Genomic DNA, 21,370 nt, shown 5'->3' on the forward strand with positions numbered 1-21,370 from the left:
CATGGGCAAGTTGCTCTATCTTTCTCTTGATGACCCAGACAACTTGCTACGACTATAATTTATAGGTGAGTTGCTGGTCAACTTCAATAGGGGAATTTTCCACAGTGAGTATTTCTTACTCCAGTGAAATTGAAGGTTTAAATGGAAGGGAAAAACACAAGAAAATATAGCCCATTTTATACATCAGTCCTCTGATAATATGATTGGACCATAGTCAAGGAAGTCTTAGTTCTAAGAAGAAGTGAATTTTGAGAAGGGTTTAGAAAGGAGTTGATTAGTGGAGAGTATAGCATTCCAGGTAGAAAGAATTATATTAGAAAAGGCTTCCAAGCAAAGGGAAGCAAAAGAATAAATTGTAAGAAGTTTGATGTAGCTAGGGTAAAAGTGAGATGTTAGGGAACAAGATGAGTTGTTTAGGAACCTAAAATTAGGAGCTAAGATTCAATCACTCTCCTATTGCTCTTAAATAGATTGATAAAGATTTGATGAATTCAGCAAATGCTTATTGAGAGCCCAAGGAGAACCTTACCTACCACCACATCAGATACTCAATCACTACTGTGATAGAAAAATAACCAATGATTTATTAGGTTCCCAAACTTAGAAGACTTATTTCTGGAGCCTGCCAGGTTTGATGGTGACAAAGATTATTTCAAAAAGAGCAGAAAAAACTTCATGTTGCCCTTCTGGATTATTTCAAGTAGATTAGGGCCTCATTTGCACATCAGAGTCAAAACCAAGATTCATATAAAACAGATCTAAAATGATATTTGTTCATCCTACCCAAAAACTATGCTATGGGGTGACTAACACAGGTAAGACAGATCTGCTCTCAGTGAACTTATTAATTATGAGAAAACATGGCAACAAAGAATTATAATACAGAGGGGAGCACGATGAGGGCTAGAGAAAGGAACAGGCAAAATGCTGTGGGGAATTGGTCTGCCAACCTTATGTGGGTTGAACTGTAATAGAGGAGAAACTGGAAACAGGGAAACCAGCCAGAAAACTGTTGAATAACTCTAGGTGTGAAAGGATTGGGACTTAGGCCAAGAGAATGAGTAGCAAAGAAGGGGGCAAATCAGAGAAACTAGAAAGTATAGGGAGAATTTCTTTAGCATCAGGATATAGGAAGGCAAGGAGAACAATCAGATTAGTTCCAGGATTGTGGTCCTTGGAGCCAGCATTCAAGAAACCTCAACCTTACAAGGGATTGTTAGAACCCCTTAGAATCAGAGTTTTAGAGCTGGAATAAACCTCAGAATTCTAGTCCAGCCTCTTTTCTCTTCCAGATGAGGCCAGCAGAGCACACAATTAACCTGCTAAAGACAGTATTCAAACACCTGAGTCCATTTTCAGAGCTGTGTCTGTGTACTAGAAGGGGTTCTTCCCTAGTGAGTCATGATATCCACTTTTCAGTAATTACGAATCTCATTTGTGAGCACTACGATATTGTGGGGGTGAGATAATTATTGAATTATTGTAACCAACCCATAAGCCTGCTCAGTACTGTCCCCTCTTTACAAAAAATTCATAAGAACAATCAGCCCTTCATCTTTGATGAAGGTCTGCAAAGAGAACAGGCAGGTGTTTTTAGACTATTTTAGGCTAGAAGAGATGAAGCATTGTTTGGCTTTTTGCTAAATTCTGGAAATATAGACACAGAATCCCTGCTCTGAAAGTGTTCCTCTCCAATGGGGGAAGACAGAGTGAGAGTATCAGGGAGAGTTATAGAAGGGAGAAGGGGGAAGAAATCTGATTTGAAAATGATTGGGAAAGTAGTTTTTTGTGTAGGGTGTATGTGTTTGTACATGTATGTGTGTTTCTATATCATTATTCATAAAACACACTAGACTTGATAGAGCAAAATACCTTTAAGATCTTTAAGATCTATGGCAAAACTCATCCATCATAGCAAATCCTTGGAAGGTGAATTAATAGGCAGCTTGTTCAACCCCATGGTTATTTATTATCAAGTGAGACAAATATGTATACAATATATTTCTTGGCCCTGTTCATCTGAGCTGAAGTTTACTTTTTGCCTTAAAAAAAGGAAGGGGGGTATTTTTAAGGGGGCAGGTTGCTAAGAAAGCAAAGATATGTTTAACATATGTTGGATTACTTGCTAGGGAAAGGGAGGAAGTTTGCAACACAAGGTTTTGCAAGGATCAGTGTTGAAAAATTATCCATGCATATGTTTTGAAAATAAAAAGCTTTAATAAAAAAAAATAAATCTTTAAAGTGTGGCAAAAATAAATAAATAATAATATAAGCAAGTTATAAAAAGAATCTTTTTCTATTTAGGAAGAGCAGGAACTGTCTTTGAGTACTTTAAAAGCAATTGATTCCATTGCCCATTTCAAAACTGCTAGTCTATGTCCAGCTAGATCAGGTCTCAGACTTGGATTTGAACACCAGATGCATGGTTCCAGGCACGTCATTTAAACTCTCAGTTCTGTGGACAATGCTTCAGATGATACATTGCACAGAAGATACTAACTCTCCCCCCCCTCCCCAGGCAATTGGGGTTAAGTGACTTGCCCAGGGTCACACAGCCAGGAAGTATTAAGTGTCTGAGACCAGATTTGAACTCAGATTCTCCTGACTTCAGGGCTAGTGCTCTATCCACTATGCTATCTAACTGCCCCTAACTGTCTTAATTAGTAGAGTTTCTTCATTGCAAAGTTCCCTACATCTTTGATTTTTATCCCTTCATTAAAAACCAATCCTAAAGGAACACAGTTTGACAATCATCAGGTAGCCCTTGAAAAGGGCAAAATCGTCTTTCTTTGACTGTTCTTTAATTTATTTTGTAGTAAATTATGATCTTTGTGAATTAGTCTAAAATTAGTAATGTTTAATTATATTTACAGACCTGGATTTTCTGGAATGAAACAGTTAAACATGAAATATCCTCCACCCTAAAAGATAGAAATAGCTGTAATATGTCTTTATGGGTTTATAGACAGGGTAGCCAAATGACAAATCCAGCTTTAAAACACCTGCAGTCTGTGCTTCCTTGCTGACTTTGCAAGATGTTTTAGTTTGTTTTTTAACCCACAGGTTAAGCTAGGAGTTCTTAGCCTTTTTGTATGTGATGGACATTCTTTCCCCCATCCAGGGACAGTCTGGTAAGGACTAGAGATCCTTTCTTGGAATAATGTTTTTAAATGCATAAAATAACATATATAGGATAACAAAGGATATCAGTTATACAGAAACAGTTGATCTAAACCTTTTTCAAAGGAAGCTCACAGAGTCCAGATTAAAACCCTGAGATTGAATGATGTTAAACTCTATGTATGGTATGGTCTCTATGCCCTTAATAGTCTCATTCATACTGTTTAATCATATCTATGTCAACATTTTATTCTCCTTTCTGTCAGTGGGCCATCTCTTACCATCCAGCTGCCCCTCTCAGCCCCAAGAAAGGGTTCTGTTTTTTCGGAGAGCTGAATACATCTCCAATTGTTAGCTTAGAAAATCTCCCAAGATGATTTAAACTCCTGTCGTCTAGAGGTCTGTGTAGGATTTTGGGGGGAGGGACAGGGACAGACAAAGGATAGATTGAGCTATTGCCATCCCAAAGTCTAAGAAAATAACCGATCTTATTCCTTAGGAGAATAACTAATTTCTTCTTTAAAACAAAAGGAAAGAGTCTGGGAGGTGGTAGTGGATCTGACCGATGTCTTGGTTCCAGGAATTTCTTAAAATATCATGACCCTACTATTTTCCCATATTATTGAATGCCTGGAAAGTTGGCTGGTGCTCTCTGTTTGTCGATTACAGTTAGTTGAGATTATGTAAAGTTTCTAAGAAGTCTTGTATTTAGCAGAGTCGAGGGTAAAGGGAATGATTGTGTGTGTGTGTGTGTGTGTGTGTGTGTGTGTGTGTGTGTTTTCTGGGAAGTCTGCAGATGGATTGTTTCTGAATCATCAAGGTCACAAGCTGCTGAATTGATTCACTAATGTGTTAGCAGAGTTCTCAGAGCCAAGGAAGCCTGATAGGTGAGACCAAGGGTATCCTAGAATTATCCAATACTTGTGTGCCCAGTGCTCTGGTAACCTGGACTAGGACCTCTAGGTAGAACCATAGAGTGAGTAATTTTTGTGGCTCTTTACATGTTTCAGTCCTGCTTTTTGGCAAAAATACAGAAGCGGTTTACCATTTCCTTCTCCAGGTCATTTTCCAGATGAAACTGAGGTAAACAGGTTTAAATGACTCGCCCAGGGTCACATAGCTAGTAAGTGTCTGAGGTCATATTTGAACTCATGAAGAGGAGTTTTCCTGACTCTAATCCTGGTGCTCTATCCAGTGAGCCACCTAGCTTGCTATAAAGACTTGGGAGTTTACAGATTGTTTTCTTCATAATAATGACTAGCATTTACATAAAGTTCTGCAAACTATTTCCCTGATTTTCACAACCTCCCTTTGATATAGTTGCTATTATTATTCCCATTTTATAGATTGGGGTCCTGAAGTGTACAAGTTAAATAACTTGTCATCTAGCTAGTGAGTATTGGAAGCAGGATTTGAATGCAGGTCTTCCTGAGTCCAGAGCTCTCTGCACTAAACTACCTGCCTGTGTGAAGGTTGTGCATCATCTGTTTTGAACTTGAGTCTTTTTATTGCCCAGGAAAACTGGTCCTGGGAGACAGACCTCAAGAGAGCCCTATGTCTAAAATAAGGAATAAATACTCTTTGTATTGATAATGACCCTTTCTCTTGCTACTTACAAAACCCGAGCATGGAGCTCTCTAGGCAGGACTGGAAGCCAAAGCTGAGCCAGCAACTCTTTTAGCATTCCCTAAATCACTGGGGCTAAGGTGGCAGGTAGGGAATAGTAGGAGCCACCAATTTATACGATGTCAATATTATTGGTTACTAAATTCCAGGCATACCTCTTCCTCAGTGAGCTCCTGGAAAATTTCTCTGAAAATTCACTTGCAAAGATTATTATGTTTAAGATCTTCTTTTAATTAAAAAAAATAACAATTTTCATTCATAGATGTTTCATGATTACACAATACAGGATCAAAACCTAGGAGGGGACCTTAGAGATATCTTGTCCAGTCTCATTTTATGGCTGAGCAAACTGATAGTCAAGAATATTAAGCTACTGATTTATTGATGGATTATTCAGTTCCCTTCTAATTCTCTCTCTCTCCCTCTTTCTCTCTCTCTCTCACTCTCTCTCTCTTTCTCTTCTCTCCTCTCTCTCTCTGTCTGTCTGTCTGTCTCTCTCTCTGTTTCTTTCTCTCTCTCTCTCTGTCTCTGTCCCTCTCTCTTTCCCTCTCTCTCTTCCTCTTCTCTCTCTCTCTCCCCATCTGCAATGTGCATCATCGGTAGGACCTGATTCAGGTCTTCTGGTTCCATGGCCACCACCCTAACCACAACACCATGCTTCCTCCCTCCTCAATTTCCTCAGCATTCATTGGTGCACATTATTCTTGCAGGATGCACATGTTGTATTCCTTCCCTTCAACAGACTGCTCTCCTTGAGAGTGAGAATTGTTTTGTTCCTGTCTTTGTTTCCTCAGCACCTAGATTATCTTGTTCATAGTGGGTGCTTCTTTAATGATTCTTGATTGATTCTGCAGCCTCCCAGACTTTGGTGTAAACAGATTCATGATTGGAGCTCTCTAGTGTCAGCTCCTGGACAGCTGGCCCAGCAAGGATCCATCAGAGTCATATTTGCTAGGTAGTGTAGTACTGGACTCTCTGTGGTTCATCCTTCTGTTAAATATATTTCTGTCAAACAATCACTTCAGGGTTTCCTGCACTTGAAACTCTGTGGAGTGTTTTTCACTTCTCAACAGAAGCATTTACTAATGAGAGGAAGGAGAGAAATTTTCCACTTGAAAGCTTTAATTAGATTGCATTAAAGCAAGGTGCCCTGGAATGGGATGGAATCAGTGGAACCAGTTTGGGTCATTCTGTACTAGCTCCTTTGAAAATGTATCTGCAAATACTTTGTGTTTAGGCTCCATTTACTGCCTTTGGTTCACTAGTTTTTAATGCTTTTTTTTTTTTTCTTCCAGGGAAGAAATGAGCCTGCTTCAGGTCCTTCTTTTCTTAGTCCATCCCCATAGATAACAAAATGGTTTCTGGAGCATTAGTTTGACCAGGACATTCTCCTGCTCTACATCTCCATGACTCCCTAGTACCTCTAAAAACAAACACAAAACCCCTTTGTTGCATTTAAAGCCTTTCCCAACCTTATTACATATTATTCTTTTATAAATACTCTTTGTTCAGCCAAACTAGCTTTCTTGGTGAAAATGTCCTGAGTTATTCTCACACACTGACCCTTACCCTCAGTTTTCCCAGAATTGTAGCTCATTACTCAGTAATGAAATGTTATAAATGGTAAATGGCACACTGAACTTGGATTTGTTCAGAAGATAGGAGTTCATATAAGGACTGAGGTCCTTACCTCAGTGAACACTGTGTAATGTGGGCAAATCCTCAGCCTCTGTCTCTAGTTTCTCTGTCTGCAAAATGGAGACAATAACAGTACAAGGTTCTGGAATAATATTGCGATAATTTTTGTAAGTCGCTTTGCTAATCTTAACGTACTCTATAAATGCTAGCCATTATTGTTAAAAACAGATTGAGTGTGTTAGTGATAAGGACTTAAAACACGTCTTTAATTTTATTTAATTTTTTGAGACAAAGACATTTATAGGAGTTGGGAGAGATGTAGGAGTCATAGATTCTTCAACCATTTGAGAGCAGGATCCATAGGCCCCTGAGAATGGCTGCAGATGTCAACCATGTTTCCATTTTCTTGAACAGGAATGGGAGTTGTAAGTTAGCTTAGTTGATCATGCCAGAATACTTACAGGAAATAATAGCAGACTGCTCGCCACATTGGCCACCATCACTGCAGAAAAAGCCAGGATTTTTGCACTTTTTTAAAAAAACTATACCAACTTAGTAGGATATTTATTTTAGACAGTGTTCACTCACATACTATACTCTCTTTCAGTCAGGCTTAGAGGGCAATTGGTTTCGAGCAAATAAAACTGAATAAATAATCCAGAGTTGGGAAGGAAAGAGATAGTCCTCTTGTTTGTATGGTTTTCACTTAGTAATGGACTCCCATCAGAAGAAAAATGCCTGAGATTTTCTCTATTAGTCATTATCTACTTCTAAAGTTAAATTTCAATTATGATTTTGCTCTAGCATTACAGTGCCTGTAATGGGTATCAATTACTTCTCCTTGCCTTCCATCAGGAGAGTGAGAATGGTTTTCGAGGTCCCAAAGCTCACCCAACTGAGCGTTTACTCTCAGAAACCCGATGCCAGCAAGAAGCTGGCCAGCTCACACCCGGCCGGAGAGCCGCCTCCAGAATGGGGGCAGGCCGTCCGATCTCAGGTCCCGGAGGCTGAACAGGATTGTCCCCCTCCAGTCTGTTGTTTAATTTTGAACGGAGGTTTAGTCCCGTGTAGGGCTGTGACGGGAACCAGGCAGCTCTACACACATCAGCTCTGAAACCAAAAAAAAGGGGTACGTTCTGTGAGCCAAAGCATGGGGGGGGCTTCTTAAAATCTTCACCCCCTTTGTATGTATAAGGTGCTGTGCTTTTATGAACTAGAGCTCAGTGAAAAAATTCAGAGGGGATTTAGTTGGAAGATAAGGAATCCCTTCATCCTACTTTTCAGGATTACATTACGCTGAAAATCTCTTATGGATCATTGTTTCTTTTGGAAGTCAGTGCTTTCTTTTCATTTTTATTCTTTCCTCACTTAAAGTAAACATGGAAAATGGTTTGCTTTTGTTCTAGTTGGTAGTCTACATTGTGAGCGGAATATTAAAAAAATATGACATAGTATAGTAGGGATATCATCACACTTGAAAGCCAAAAGATCAAAGCTCAGAACTCCTACAGGAGGCCTTGTGATACCCCAAGCTTTAGTGTCCTCTTCCAGAAACTATTTTTTGCATATTTAGTTTCCCATGCAAGCTCCTTAAAGGCTTAATTGACATTTATCTTTTTTATTTTCCTTGACTTTATTTCCTAACACAGCACCCAATGGGTACAATTCAGGCCATGTGGAATGATTGATTCTCCCTCTTATCCTTTCTGGGCCTCCATTGTCTCAGCTCTAAAATAAAATTGTTGAACTTTGGCCCCAGAGAAAAGATGAAGAAAAGTAACTGCCTCTTTTTTATTTTGTTTTTAAATGATGGGGACTTTAGGGGCAGAATGTTGCATTCATTTTCAAGTCAGATCTCCAAGGTGAACTCTTTGCTACCAGGAAAAGGAAGGAGAATATCTGTTAAATGCACCTGGGTGGTGGACCTACAGCTGGAAAGACACTAGCTGGGCTTGTTGTGAGCCTAAAACAAGATGGTCTGTGTAAAGCACTTTGCAAATATTAAAATGCTCTAGAAATTGTAGTTATATTTATTATCTAGAAATAACTTATGAATGAACACAAGCCCTCAGTAATACTGAAAAAAATGATATGGAGGGATTATTTTTTGATTTATAATCCTCTGAAACTTGGCATTTAGCTCTTATTCATAAAACAGCAACCTCTTATGTATACAGAAATGGTAAAAATAATGTTTACTATTTGTTGACAAGGAAATTAGAAGGTATGAATAAATGGAGCAGCATAGAAAGGGGTTATCTTGCTATATAAGGATTTCTTCCCTTCTCTCTTTACTTCTAGTCACTCAGTTAATTTGCCGTATGGTTTTTAAATTGGGAGGGGAAAGAGAGGCAAAATATTTCCAGAGAATAAATTGGAGCAGAACTTTTCTGAGTTGCATTATCAGAATTTAAAAGGGGAATTGATAGTATTTTACATTGTGAGCTTATTTAAAAGGCAATATGGAAAAGGCAAATGAGCCCAGAGAACTTGAGTTCAAATCTCAAATCTTTTTACCACTTTTATGACCCTGGGTAAATCTCTTAAATTCCCTGAATCTCAGTTGCCTCCTCTACAAAATGAAAGGGATTGAATTTGACCTGTGAGGTCCTGAGAACTTAAGCCAACCCAATGCTTAGGAAAGGTGTTACATCACAGACTGCATGTTACTCACACAATCCCTAGGGTGCATTCACCTTTCCATCATCCCCATTCTTTTATCCCTTTGTTCCCAGTGACATGTATATTTTTTTCCTTAAGCCCTTCTTCGAGAGCTAGGTAAATACTTGCCTTAGATCAGATTTTGCTGAGTCACCTGTTAATTCTGGTGCATTAAATCTCCTTAAATAAACTTACGTGTATCAAGTAGGTACATGGATGTAAAGTGCTGTATGACTGCACAATGGTATAAGAATGCCAAATATTGGCATCGGTGTTACTCATTAGAATTAAGCCAGAACAATGAAACACTTGGCAACCCCCAAGTTTACATGGAAAATGCCCTTTTTTCTTTGCACATGAGATTTTTCTCACCACCTCCTTTCCTGTAACTCTGCCAGCCTGGGACCATTTGGTGTTTCCTTACCATGTCTTCCGTTCTCATCCCACTGCAGTGCAGAAGGCACAGTTTATAGTGGCAGGCCTTAGGGAGGCTAGATAGGACTTGAGCCACTTTTTATGAATAATTCCAGTATTCCAATCCCTGCCAGGCTTATCTCCTCACTCTATTACTCTTCTTGATGTTCTTCTCCTTCTCCCAGTATATGTTTCAGGCCATGGGAGCCATGGATTCAAAAGCAGAATGGCTGTGATGTGAAATATCAGAGTGTTAATTGAATATACAAGGGGGTCTTAAAAGTCTTCTCATCTAGCCCTCTCATCTTTTTACGGGGGAGGAAAACAGATTATTTGCCTTATAAGGAATGATATTGCTTATCAACAAAATCATATTTATTTATTCGGCCTGGAAGATTTTTAGGGTTCTAACTAAGCAGGGTACATGTGGTTAACCTCAGGGACATCTTTTCTGATCTCCTGATTCATCTCTTAAAAAACCTGGCCTTAGTTCACCTTTGAGATTTGTAATAACCTCACATACTTGATACTGTTATCTGAAGAGAACCTGCTATTAGCAGGTTCTCATAGTAGTTTTAAGAATGACATAATCTCAAGATGGGATCTTGGTATTAATTGTTATCCTGAGAATTAATAACTTTGGTAAAACTTACTATTATCTTCAAGTGGGGGACAGAGGGTTTAGGCAGGAGAGAATTTCATTCACTTTCTTATAAAAATTAGAAAGAAGAAAACTAAAAACCCTGTTGATATTTTTAGCATACAATCTAATTGATTTGTAGTACTTACAATTTTTTAAAATTAACATACAATTTAAAAATATGATTTATACAAATATTTCTTCTAGTTAGGGAAGGACTCTACCAAAATGGGATCTACATTTGCAGGCATCACTTTACAATAATTACCAAGTAGCGGGATATGCTCCATCATTTTACTTAACCTCACTTCCATCAGTAGAAGTTTTTGCTGTAATAGCATCTCAAATGAGAGAGGATGGGTTTATGAAAGTCAGAATGAACCACTGCCTAATTTAAAAAAAATCAAATTAGGACCAAAGTGCAAAATGTAAAGCAGTATGTAATAAATAGGAGCTAATACCCAAAGATGAAAAAAATTGCCCAAGAGAGATGAAATGATTTATCCAAAGTCACATAGATGATAAGTGACAAGCAGGGTAGGGATGTTCAGCTTCACTGGTTAGTAATATACTGGTGGGAGCCATTGTTATTTTTATAGACTTTACCCATGGCAATGCAAGATAAAATGCATCACAAGCTTCATCTCCTGAATATAATTATTGACCTTTCAGGGAAATGATTTATTCTTCTATTTATCCTCAAGACTACTTGCATATTTTTCCCCATGTATGTATCTTTTAGCTGAAATTATGATTCTTATTTGGCTGACAAACAGTGCATACCAAATTCAGTGTGAGTCAATAGTATGACATGGCAACCCAGGCAACTAATATGATCTTAAATTTGTTTACGTGAGTATGAGTTGAAGGGACTAGGGATATTGGTCCTGGAGAAGAAAAGATCTGGGAAGGACATGATAGTTGTCTTTAAGGATTTAAATCCTTTCTAAAGGATCCATAAGAAGGGGCTGCTTCTGGAGGTAGTGAGTTGCCTGTCATCGAAAGTACCCAAACAAAGCTGAGCAGTTGTTGAGTATGTTGTAAAGGAGATCCTTTTTTAAGCAAGGGTGGGTCAGATGGCATCAAGATCTCTTTCAGATCTGAAATTTGTTTTGGTTTTTGACAGCTGTTTTTTCAGAATGTGACAGTGTGATTTTTTTTCATTTAAGGGAGCCTGAGAGTATATTAAATACTATACTGATTTTTCTGCCATTTTAATATCTCTTTTCAGGTGTATCTTGGTTTAAATGTAACTTCCAATAACCAGAATCTCATCAGTTAAAAAGAAAGAAGCCCTTCAGTATCTCAAGTTACACCATTAGGCAATTGAGCCAGAAGATTCTTGAATTTTATAGCTAAGACGTGAAATGATTTTTTTCCCCCAGATTACAGGGAGGGGTAGCCAGTCACAAGAACCAGATTCCTACTTCTCTGTTCTCTCTACTCTAGATTACTAACTTGGTTAGTGAGGGAGGTTTAGTGGTTCTTCTGTCAAGGACTTGTGCAATATACATACACATACATATAAAAAAATAATTTTGAAGTTGAACTATATACAGATACTTTTGCACATGTATACATATTTATGTGGTGGTATTTTTTATAGCATGAACACAAAATAATTTAGAGATCAAACTATACAAATACCCATATACATACATTGGGGATGCATATTCATGCATGTGTATACATGTGGGTAGGAAGCTGTGTTTATGTTATATATAACATGGAAACAATATCAGGATCACATTATAGATGTATACATGTATGAGGATGTGTATGTATGTGTGGGGGTTATTTTGTGGATCTATAATTATGTATTATACATGATATCTACACATATACATACAAAATCACTTAAAAACGAACTACATATGTGCATACATTTTCTGAGTGTACAGATGTGTATATATACACATATGATTTTGTGACTGATTCTGTTACACATGCATCCATGTATGTATATGTATGTGCACATATGTGCATGTGGTTTGATCTCTGAATTACAGAGACAGTACGTTTTACTGGAAAGAGAATTAGGAGTCGAGATCCAGTTTGGGCCTGTCTCTGACACCAGCTGTGTGGTCTGAGCAGTTTTCTCATCTGCAAAATGACAGGAAGCAGTGGAATAGTGGGAAGAATGTATTCTTTCTCTATTAGATTGTAAGCTCCTTGAGGCATGTCCTTGGCATTTAGTATACTGCCTGGAACTTAGTAGGAGCTTAATTAACATTTAATTAATAATAGCTTTAATTAATATTTATTCAATTGAATTGAGGAGAGGACCCATCCTAGACATTCAGAGTCTCTGAATTAGAGATCAGTTGTCAGTCTCATCATTGGAAGGGAGTTTCAGAATTCTGTACATCAGTAAAAGCACAGGTCCTGACAAAAGAGGGAAGGGAGGTGACATTAATACTGGTCATTCTTCATCAGGAAAGATTCTGTAAATCCTAAAGCACTGTATGTGTGACTTGTTAAAAGCAGCCCGGTGTACTTAGAGCATCAAGCCCAGAGTCAGGAAGACGAGAATTCAAATATTACTTCAAAACTTACTGGCTGTGTGACTCTGGCCAAGTCTCTTGACTTCTTGCCTCAGTTTTCTGAGCTATAAAATGGGGTGATGACAGCATGTACCTTGCAGGGTTGTTGTGAGTATTAAATGAAGTAGTATTTACTAAGTGCAGATATTTCTTCTACCTGAATTAATCCCAACAAAAACAACATTAGCAACAGAAAGCTTCGTATTGGAGTTCTCTTTGATTGAGGACTTTAGGGGCATCAGGAGGAGAATTCTCTTAATGGTCCATTTGCTCAGAGAAGGAACAGTCCGTGTGCCAAGTATTAAAGGCTCTCATCTCCAGACATCAGCCGGGTAAATCTTTAATTGAAAAATTCTTGTGGCTTTACTGTAGCTTTTTAGGTTGGTTTGTGTTATTGTAAAGGAGAGAAAGTTTTATTCCATGTCAGGACTTCTAGGAGAATTGTGGATAATGCAGTTTTTAGTCTCCCTTTATTTTTAAAATATTGTTGTTGCTGCTTTTTGGAAAGGTATCCTATACAGAACTATGATCTCAGGAAATTGAAATATCCCACATGGAAAGAATACTGAATTTGGAATCAAATCTCCAGGCTTACATTGGATCCTGATTCTCCCTCTTGTTACCCGTGAGATCATGGCCTAGGGAGTTAACCTTTTTTGAGATTTATTTGCCTTATCAGTAAAAATAAGGGAGAGAGGGAAGTGTTGAACTAGACGGTCTCTATCTCTCTAGGAAGTGTGGGACCTCACTAGAACTCAATAAAGGATTTATTGCATTAGTTAAATTATTCTGTCAAGGTTTGCAAAGCTGACCCTTGAAAGGAAGAAGCAGCTGATTTTTAAAAGGAAATTAATCTTATTGAAGGCAGATATTTATAGTAAAATGGGTTTTCTTTCAGTATTAAGGATGCATGATGGGTAGGTAGGAAAATTGGACTTTGTCCAGGTCCATTTATTTGGTCCCTATCAGAATTAGAATTGAAAAGAGAGAGGGAGAAGGGGAGAGAGACAGACATGGAGAGAGAAGGAGAAGGGAGGGAGGGAGAGACAGAGAGAGAATTGCCTGCCCAGAAGTAAAGAACAATTAGCATGTTATTTCCATATGTTTGTGGATCTGTGATTTCATGTTTATGGATAACCTCTCTATAGAAACCACTCACATTTCTTTTTTCTGTTCTTTTCTTTTTGAGGGAATTAGGGTTAAGTGATATCCCCCAGGGTCTCCTGATTTTAGAATGGATGCTCTATCCCTACAACTCACATTTCTGTACCACTTTAAGAGTTACAAAGTACCTTTCTCACAACAGCCCTGTTACATATGCTATGCTGATTTGCTACAATGATTACAAATGATGAAACTGGCCCCTGAAAAAGGGGAGGAATTTGTGCTTGTATTTAACTGCTAATAAGCATTTAATCCAGGACCTGCATGCACATCTTCTAAGTCCAGACAAGTGGAAATCACATTTCACCTTCCCTTTTTTACTTGTCTGTGTCGAAATCTTTCCATAAATTTTTCCAACATGTCGAAGTCAATCAATAAATCAACAGTTACTCATTAAGCACCTACTGTGTGCCAGACACTTTTCATGTGGGAGAGGAAAAGAATGAAGTAATTCTTACCCATAAGCTCTGGTTCTTTTAAGATCCTTATTATACCACCTGGATTGTTTTTTAGGTTTCTTTTCTCATTCTTGCTTCATGATAAACCCAATACTTTTTTCAGTTATTCATTCAGTTACAACATTTTAATATGTACATCATTTTTGGTAACATTCTAGAGCCTATTTCCACCCACCATGAAGCTTTGCTGTATCCTTTGGGTTATGTGTAAATTAAAATATCCTTAATTATGGTATTCCATGAATTGCAGTCCTATAGCATCATTGAGAGAATAGTGGGCAGGTTGGAATCACTGAAGGCATTACGGTTTCCAAAATGCCATCCAGCATGATCTCACTATATTTAATTCTTGATTACTTTGTTGTCGATGCAATGTTACATACTTTATATTTTTAGTATTCATGTCAGTACCATCATTCTCCCTTTCCAATGTATTTCACTGAGTAGATTTTGTAGTCTCCTGGCATTTATATAATTTCCACCAATGACATTTGTGAGCTTGGAGAATCTGGGCATCAATAGGGAATCCTTTTACTTAGATTCTATATAAGACATCTCTGGCATCGACAATATTGAAGGTGAACATACACCTCCCTGTTATGCCTTGTCTGCTATAGGTTCTTGGTGCATTTTTTAAACAGTTGTTTCCATAACTATATATGTCTTAATTTAAAAAAAAAAAAATCTTATTTGTAGGAGTCACTTTGAAGTGAGCCTTCAAGGCCATGTTTTGTTTTTCTGAGTTTATTTTTTTTAAGTACCTTTTTGAGTTGGTTACTTGGATTAAGACAATGATCCAAGAAAATTCCAAAGAACCTGTGATAAAAAATGTTCTCCTCCTCCAGAAAGAGAACTAATGAACTCTGAGTGCAGGTTGAAGCATGCTTTTCTTACTGTCTTTATTTTTCTTGTTTATGTACATGTGTATGGTCTTATATTTTCTTTTTCAACATGTTAATATGCAAATACATTTTGCACAGTTTCATATGTATAATCAGTATAATATTGATTGCCTTCTAAAGGGAAGGCTGGGAAGGAGGGAGATAATTTGGAATACAAAATTTTAAACAATGAATGTTAAAAAGAATTTAAACACATAATTAAGAAATACTTAATGACAAAAAAATTTAAGTGCTTTTTAAAAAATCATCAAGTAAGAGACTCAGAAGGCTGTTATATTTCTCTATACCTTTCAGTCAGTTATATGCCTCCAAAAACATGATTTTCTACAGGAATATCACACATCTGTTCCCTTTGCATGTTTTCATAACTGACAGTTTTGATAAGTACATTCTCACAAAAATTTTATGGAGATGAGAAAAGTGGTGTATGAATCAGTAGTTGCTGATGTCTTTTTAGTTTCCTGTTTTTTTGGTAAAAAGTTTTATCCAATATTGTCTGCAATTTCTTACATTCTTTTGGAATTTGACCTGCTTTGAGATGGACATCTGGTATGATCACTTGAGTGCTTTTTCAAGACACAATTTCCCCCACCACAGATTCCTTTGGTCCAGTCTAACTGTTCTTTTCTGACCTCATATTCTCAAGTGCCTTTGCACATCCTTCTCGCCATAACCTGGTGGCTCAGTTGTCACCTTATGAGCCTCTCTTTGCTTAACTAGGCCAGCCAGGGCAGCAGATCCCCTAGTCTCTAGCCTGACCTGCACTTAACACCTTGCCAGCCTGGTAAAACCTGCCAGGGCTTGTGTTGCCTTGGCAGAGCCCTCTAGAAGCTAGGGTCACATTCATGCTACAGTGAGGCAGAAGCAAAAAGGATTTTTTTAGAGGTGCCAAGTGACTAATCCTGTAAAATATTATAAAAGAAGCTTTCCACTTAGGATGAAGAATAGCTTGCTAAAGTGTTAATACCCTCAGTTCCTGCACCTGTATCTATTCTGTCTCTTACCTAGAAAAGGCAGGACTGATATTAGTCTCTTTAAAATAAGGGGTACTTAATAAGTACTTGTTTAATGATTTGACTGTTTATAATTGTTGTTTTAGTTAAGCCATATATATATATGAAAATATAATAAATGTATAATAAAATGATATTTATTGGCAAGCAATAATTTATTTTAAATTATTGTAATAAATTTATAATTTTTAATAAATTATAATAAATTTAATTTCTTTAGAGAACTTTAAGAATTTTATTATTTTTTATATTTTGTATGGTTATATGTAATAATATAAAGTACTATGTATTATAGGAATTATATGTAATTTATATAGTATAAGAATTTATTTATTAAATATCTATTTAGCAGGTACTTGTTTCTAGTGTTAGGCCTTTGGCCTAATGATCCTGTGATCAGATTGTGTAACACAAGTGACTCATTTGGGGAGCACCTTCATAGTTAGAAATTGATTTTGGTTTTGCTGTTCCTAAACTTAGCAAATTTTTTTTCTTGTGATTTATGAGAAAAAATGCTGAAGTATTAGATAAAAGAAAGAAAATGTGTAACAAGATAATCTCAAGGTCAAGAGCTATATCACTATAATGAAGAACTCTTTTAAACTTTGAGAATGGAGGAGCTAAGTAAGAAATGGGCCTTTCTAGGAGTTTGACTTTGCTTATCTTGCTAGAAAAAAAGCAGCGCTGTTCAGCTAAACAGAGCAATGCGTGCTCATCAGACTTTTTTTTTCCCTTTTAATTACTACGAACTTGACAAATATCCACAAGCACGAACATGTTCTTATAAAACAAACAAAAAAAGAAAGGAGACTGCAAATGAAAGCACTGCTTCTCATGTGCAACTTGTAAATTATTTTGTATGGTTTAAATTTAATTTGGTAGCACAAATACTGCCCTTGTAGCATGTGCCCTTCTGAATTTCCTTCTACTTTTTTCTGTTTTTTAAGTTATTCTTTGATTGCTTTTTCTTTTTTAGTAGCCCCCCCACACACACACACTCCTTATTCTCCTTCAACGACCCTTCCTTGTCACAAGTAAATGTGTTCACTCAAAACAAATCCATAAAACCATGTCTGGAAATAACTGTCTCAGAAAGCATATTTAGGCTTACAAGTAGAAGTGATGATCGGTCACTGCATTACTCGTGGTTTTTGAGTCTTTCACAGTTGTTCTCCTTCACAATGTTGTTAGGCTACATAAATTGTTCTCTTGGTTCTTCTCAGTTTACTCTGTATTGGGCTTCAAAAGACCCCCCAGGTTTCTCCAAAGTCAAACTTTTCCTCATTTTAAAGGCACAATACATTCATATACCATAATAAGTTCCTCCACCTCCTAGATTCCCTCGCTTCCTTTGTGATGCAGCTCAGGCTCCAGCTTCTGCCTAAAGCCTTTCCTCATCTCCTCCCCCCAGTATGGTTGTGTGGGATGGGTGCAAGACCCCTTTCCCAAATTAACTAATCAGAGACATCTTCAGACATCTTTGTTTTTGTTTTTTTTGTTTTGTTTTTTTTTTCCCCTGAGGCTGGGGTTAAGTGACTTGCTCAGGGTCACACAGCTAGGAAGTGTTAAGTATCTGAGACCAGATTTGAACTCTGGTCCTCCTGAATTCAAGGCTGGTACTCTATCCACTGCACCACCTACTGCCCCCAGAGACATCTTTGTACATCTTTGTACTTAAATAAATACTTGTTGATTTATTTGATTGTACTTAATGTCTGAAAATTTGGATTCAATTCCCGAAAGAGCCGCTTACTGCTGGTGTGATTATGTATAGGCTGTCACTTTATCCAGTATAACTCTGAAGACCTATTCCACCTAAATTTACAATGCCAAGTAAAGATTTCTTGAAATGGAACAAGAGAGACCACCGCTTGATATTTTCTGTTTTGCCTTCCAGATCCTGTGAAACCACCAGGCTCTTTGCAGCCCTCAACTGACTTCCCCTTAGCTGTAAGTACGTCGCCAGCCTCTATGCCGATAGATCTGTCTTCTGGCACTCTACCTCCTCCCTATCAGCTAATTAACTTACCACAACATCTGGAGCCTCTTCCCATTCAGGATGATCCCCAAGACTACCTCTTGCTCATCAACTGTCAAAGCAAGAAGCTTGAACCCACAAGGTAAAAATCTTGCACTATCTAATCTTTTTAAAACCTTTGTGTTTACAGTTTTTGCCACTCAAGGTTGGAGGTCCACTTTCTCCACAGGAATCAATGTCACATAAAGAGATTAATTGATACACAGAGAAATGGTAGGAGAGATCTTAACCATGGGTTGCAGGGTGCAGTCTCATTTCATCAGGCTCTGTCAGAAAGCTGTATGTTGCAGGTTGTCATACGTAGCCTCTGTTGCAGACTTAACTTGCCTTCAAGATTTCACTGATGTGTAAATGGTGATCTTGCTCCATTTCTTATGTGATTATAAACCAGCCAAGGGTCCTCTTTTGTTTCTGAAGAAGGAGAGGAATATCTGCTTCTTGAAGACTTTGAAAGCAAAAAGATCCCATTGCTGTGAGTGTTGATGTTCTGTGGCTCTTTGGATATATGTGTGTGAGGAATTAATTACAACAGGTAAAATCCCTACATAACAAAGGCTGCAAGATATCCAAATTGTTGAAATTGAAACATACTGCTAGAACTCTTCTTCATCTGAGTGACTAGGGAGAACAAATTTGATTCTTGGACTTAGAATACAGATTTGGGGACCCAGAGTTATAAAGACCTGCACCCAGATCCCAACTTTGATAATTACAAATGGCCTTTGAGAAAGCCTTCTGTGATCTTCCATTTCTTCACCTATAAAATGAAGAGGTTGAATTAAATAACTTTGAAGATTTCTTCCAGTTCTGAAATGATGATTCTATAAAATTGGAAGGGATTCAGAGCCTTTGCAAATCCCCCTATCCACCCTCCCCCCCCCAAAAAAAAAATCCTATCCTCTCCCACCGTCCTGGATTTATTTATGGAATTCTTGGCTGAGACTTTAGATAGGCCTGCATAGCTGCTGGTATATTGGAGAGAGGGAGGACTAAGGAGAGTTATTTGATGCCTTTTTAATTTAAAAGGAGTTTGAATTAAGAGACCTGCTTTGTTGCAGCTGATTGTATGAACTCTAGGTGAGTCAGTACCAGCTAGCATCTCTTACAAGGTGATTATGAAGGTCAAATGAGATGACCACCTAAATCCTGAAGGATCTGTATGATTCACCTTCTGTGATGGTGCAGCAGATGTGGTTCAATTTGGAGTCACAGAACTCGATTTTGAATTCAAGGTTTGGGGGATAGTTTTTCCTCTCCCCCCCAACTTTAGTTCAGTCACTCATCTATAAGACAAGGGATTTGGATTAGATTATCTTCATATTCTCTTTAACTCTATGAGCTTGTGATTCACCAACATTGGGGAAACAGTGCCAAAAGGAGCTCTTTCTCATCAGAAGGTCTCAAAGCCCTTGACTTAACTCTTAGTGGGTTACTTGGGGCATACTAGGGGTTTGCCAGTAAGTGGCAGTCCAGCCCAGATCCCAGTGTTTCCCAATTTGACATGGTGATGGATATAAAAGCATATCAAGCACCATAAAGAGGGAAATTCAGATCAACCCTTTTCTTTACCCTTAAAGCACATGGTAATTAAGTTGTCAAACAAGTTTTTTCTCTATAGTAAATGACTATCATGTGAGCTGAGACCAGGCAAAGACTTTATTCTTTGGATCTGTTGGATAGAGCCTTTTGTAGTGAGATCTACAGAGCTCTTGGTTATGGCCCTTTCACCTGGGGGTGTGGAAGGCATTTGCTCCCTTTTCCAGAGAAGAGTTCTCTATATTTGTTGTGATGGGATTTTGCCTGTAGAAGAAAGGTTTGTGTTTTTTTTTTTCTTCACTGTTAAATAATACACAGTCTAACTTGATTTTGCACTGATTGCTGTGCATGTTTTAAGATTTCACATCTCCAATTCTATTGCCTCGATAACTAACCAAGATCCCTCTTAAAAGTAGGAGTACTATTCCACTTTTGACTTTTTTAAATGGACTGCTACATTTTAGGTTTTTTCTATGTTTTCCCTTTTCCCTATAATCATATTTTTTTGGAGAAGGCAATTGGAATTAAGTGGCTTGCCCAGCTAATAAGTATTAAGTGTCTGAATTTGAACTCAGGTCCTCCTGACTCCAGGCCAGTGCTCTAACTACTTTATCATCTTAATGCCCTTCTAGAGACATCTCTTGATCAATAATAATTCACATTTACATAGCTCTTTAAGGTTCATAAAACACTTTGTATGTATTATTTCATTTGATCAGTGAGTGTTGTGCTACTTTGGCAGAAATTACCATATAATCAATCATTCTCCAGTCATTTTTTTTAATAAATAAATTATGAACAAGTGGATATATCTTAAGTATTTAAGGGTGCTAGATAGGCAGTAGAATGTGGAGGGATTGGGGTCAGGAAGTCCTGAATTCAGGACCTGATTCTGACCGATGCTATCTCTGTGGCCCTTGCAAATCATTGGGTATTTCTATTCCTTCTTGAGGCAACTCTGTGTTGCAGAACCAGTTTTCTAGCCAGAGATTCTCTACACCAGAGAAATCAAAGGGCTGGTTAAAAACAAAAAAAGTCCCATCAATCTGCCCAACCCAGTGCTAGAGGACACAATTCTAAATTCAGTTCAACTTAATATCGACAGGCATTTATTAAAAAGCTCCTCAGTCTCAAGTACTAATGCTCCCTCAAGGAGTTTTCATTCTATTTGATGTATAATGAAATAATTATCAAATAAGACTGTATGAATTGATGGATTAAAATATGGGGGGCACTGAAATCAAGATTCAGAGAAGGAAAAGCTTCCTACGAGCTTGAGTCATTGGGAAAGGCTTTTTCTTCTTTTCTCAGTAGTATTTTATTTTTTCCAAATAAGTGTAGCTTTCAACATTCACATTAGTAAAATTTTGTTGTCATATTATACAAGAAAAATCAGAACAAAAGAGGAAAAACCTCAAGAAAGAAAAAACAAATAAACAAAATGTGAAAATACAATGCTTCAATCCACATTCAATCTTTATAGTTCTGTCTCTGGATGCAGATGGCATTTTCCATCCCAAGTCTATTGGAATTGATATATTTAAAATCATATGTGAACACCTTGAAGAAAGGCAGAGAGAAGGACAGAAATGAAAAGAAGAGTAAAGAGACCAGATT

General features: G+C 37.6%; 1 protein-coding gene across 10 annotated transcripts in view; it reads left to right on the forward strand.

Annotated features, from left to right (window-relative positions):
- Window positions 1–21,370, forward strand: part of GAB1 (GRB2 associated binding protein 1) — a 162,541-nt gene that overhangs the window by 107,885 nt on the left and 33,286 nt on the right. For all 10 annotated transcript variants that reach the window (XM_074274464.1, XM_074274466.1, XM_074274468.1 and 7 more), the window contains exon 3: window positions 18,077–18,299. In XM_074274464.1, coding sequence (XP_074130565.1) covers window positions 18,077–18,299 — 223 coding nt within the window. The remainder of the gene's footprint in view (window positions 1–18,076; window positions 18,300–21,370) is intronic.

Source organism: Sminthopsis crassicaudata, chromosome 6 (assembly GCF_048593235.1).
Source record: "Sminthopsis crassicaudata isolate SCR6 chromosome 6, ASM4859323v1, whole genome shotgun sequence".
NCBI lineage: Eukaryota > Metazoa > Chordata > Mammalia > Dasyuromorphia > Dasyuridae > Sminthopsis > Sminthopsis crassicaudata.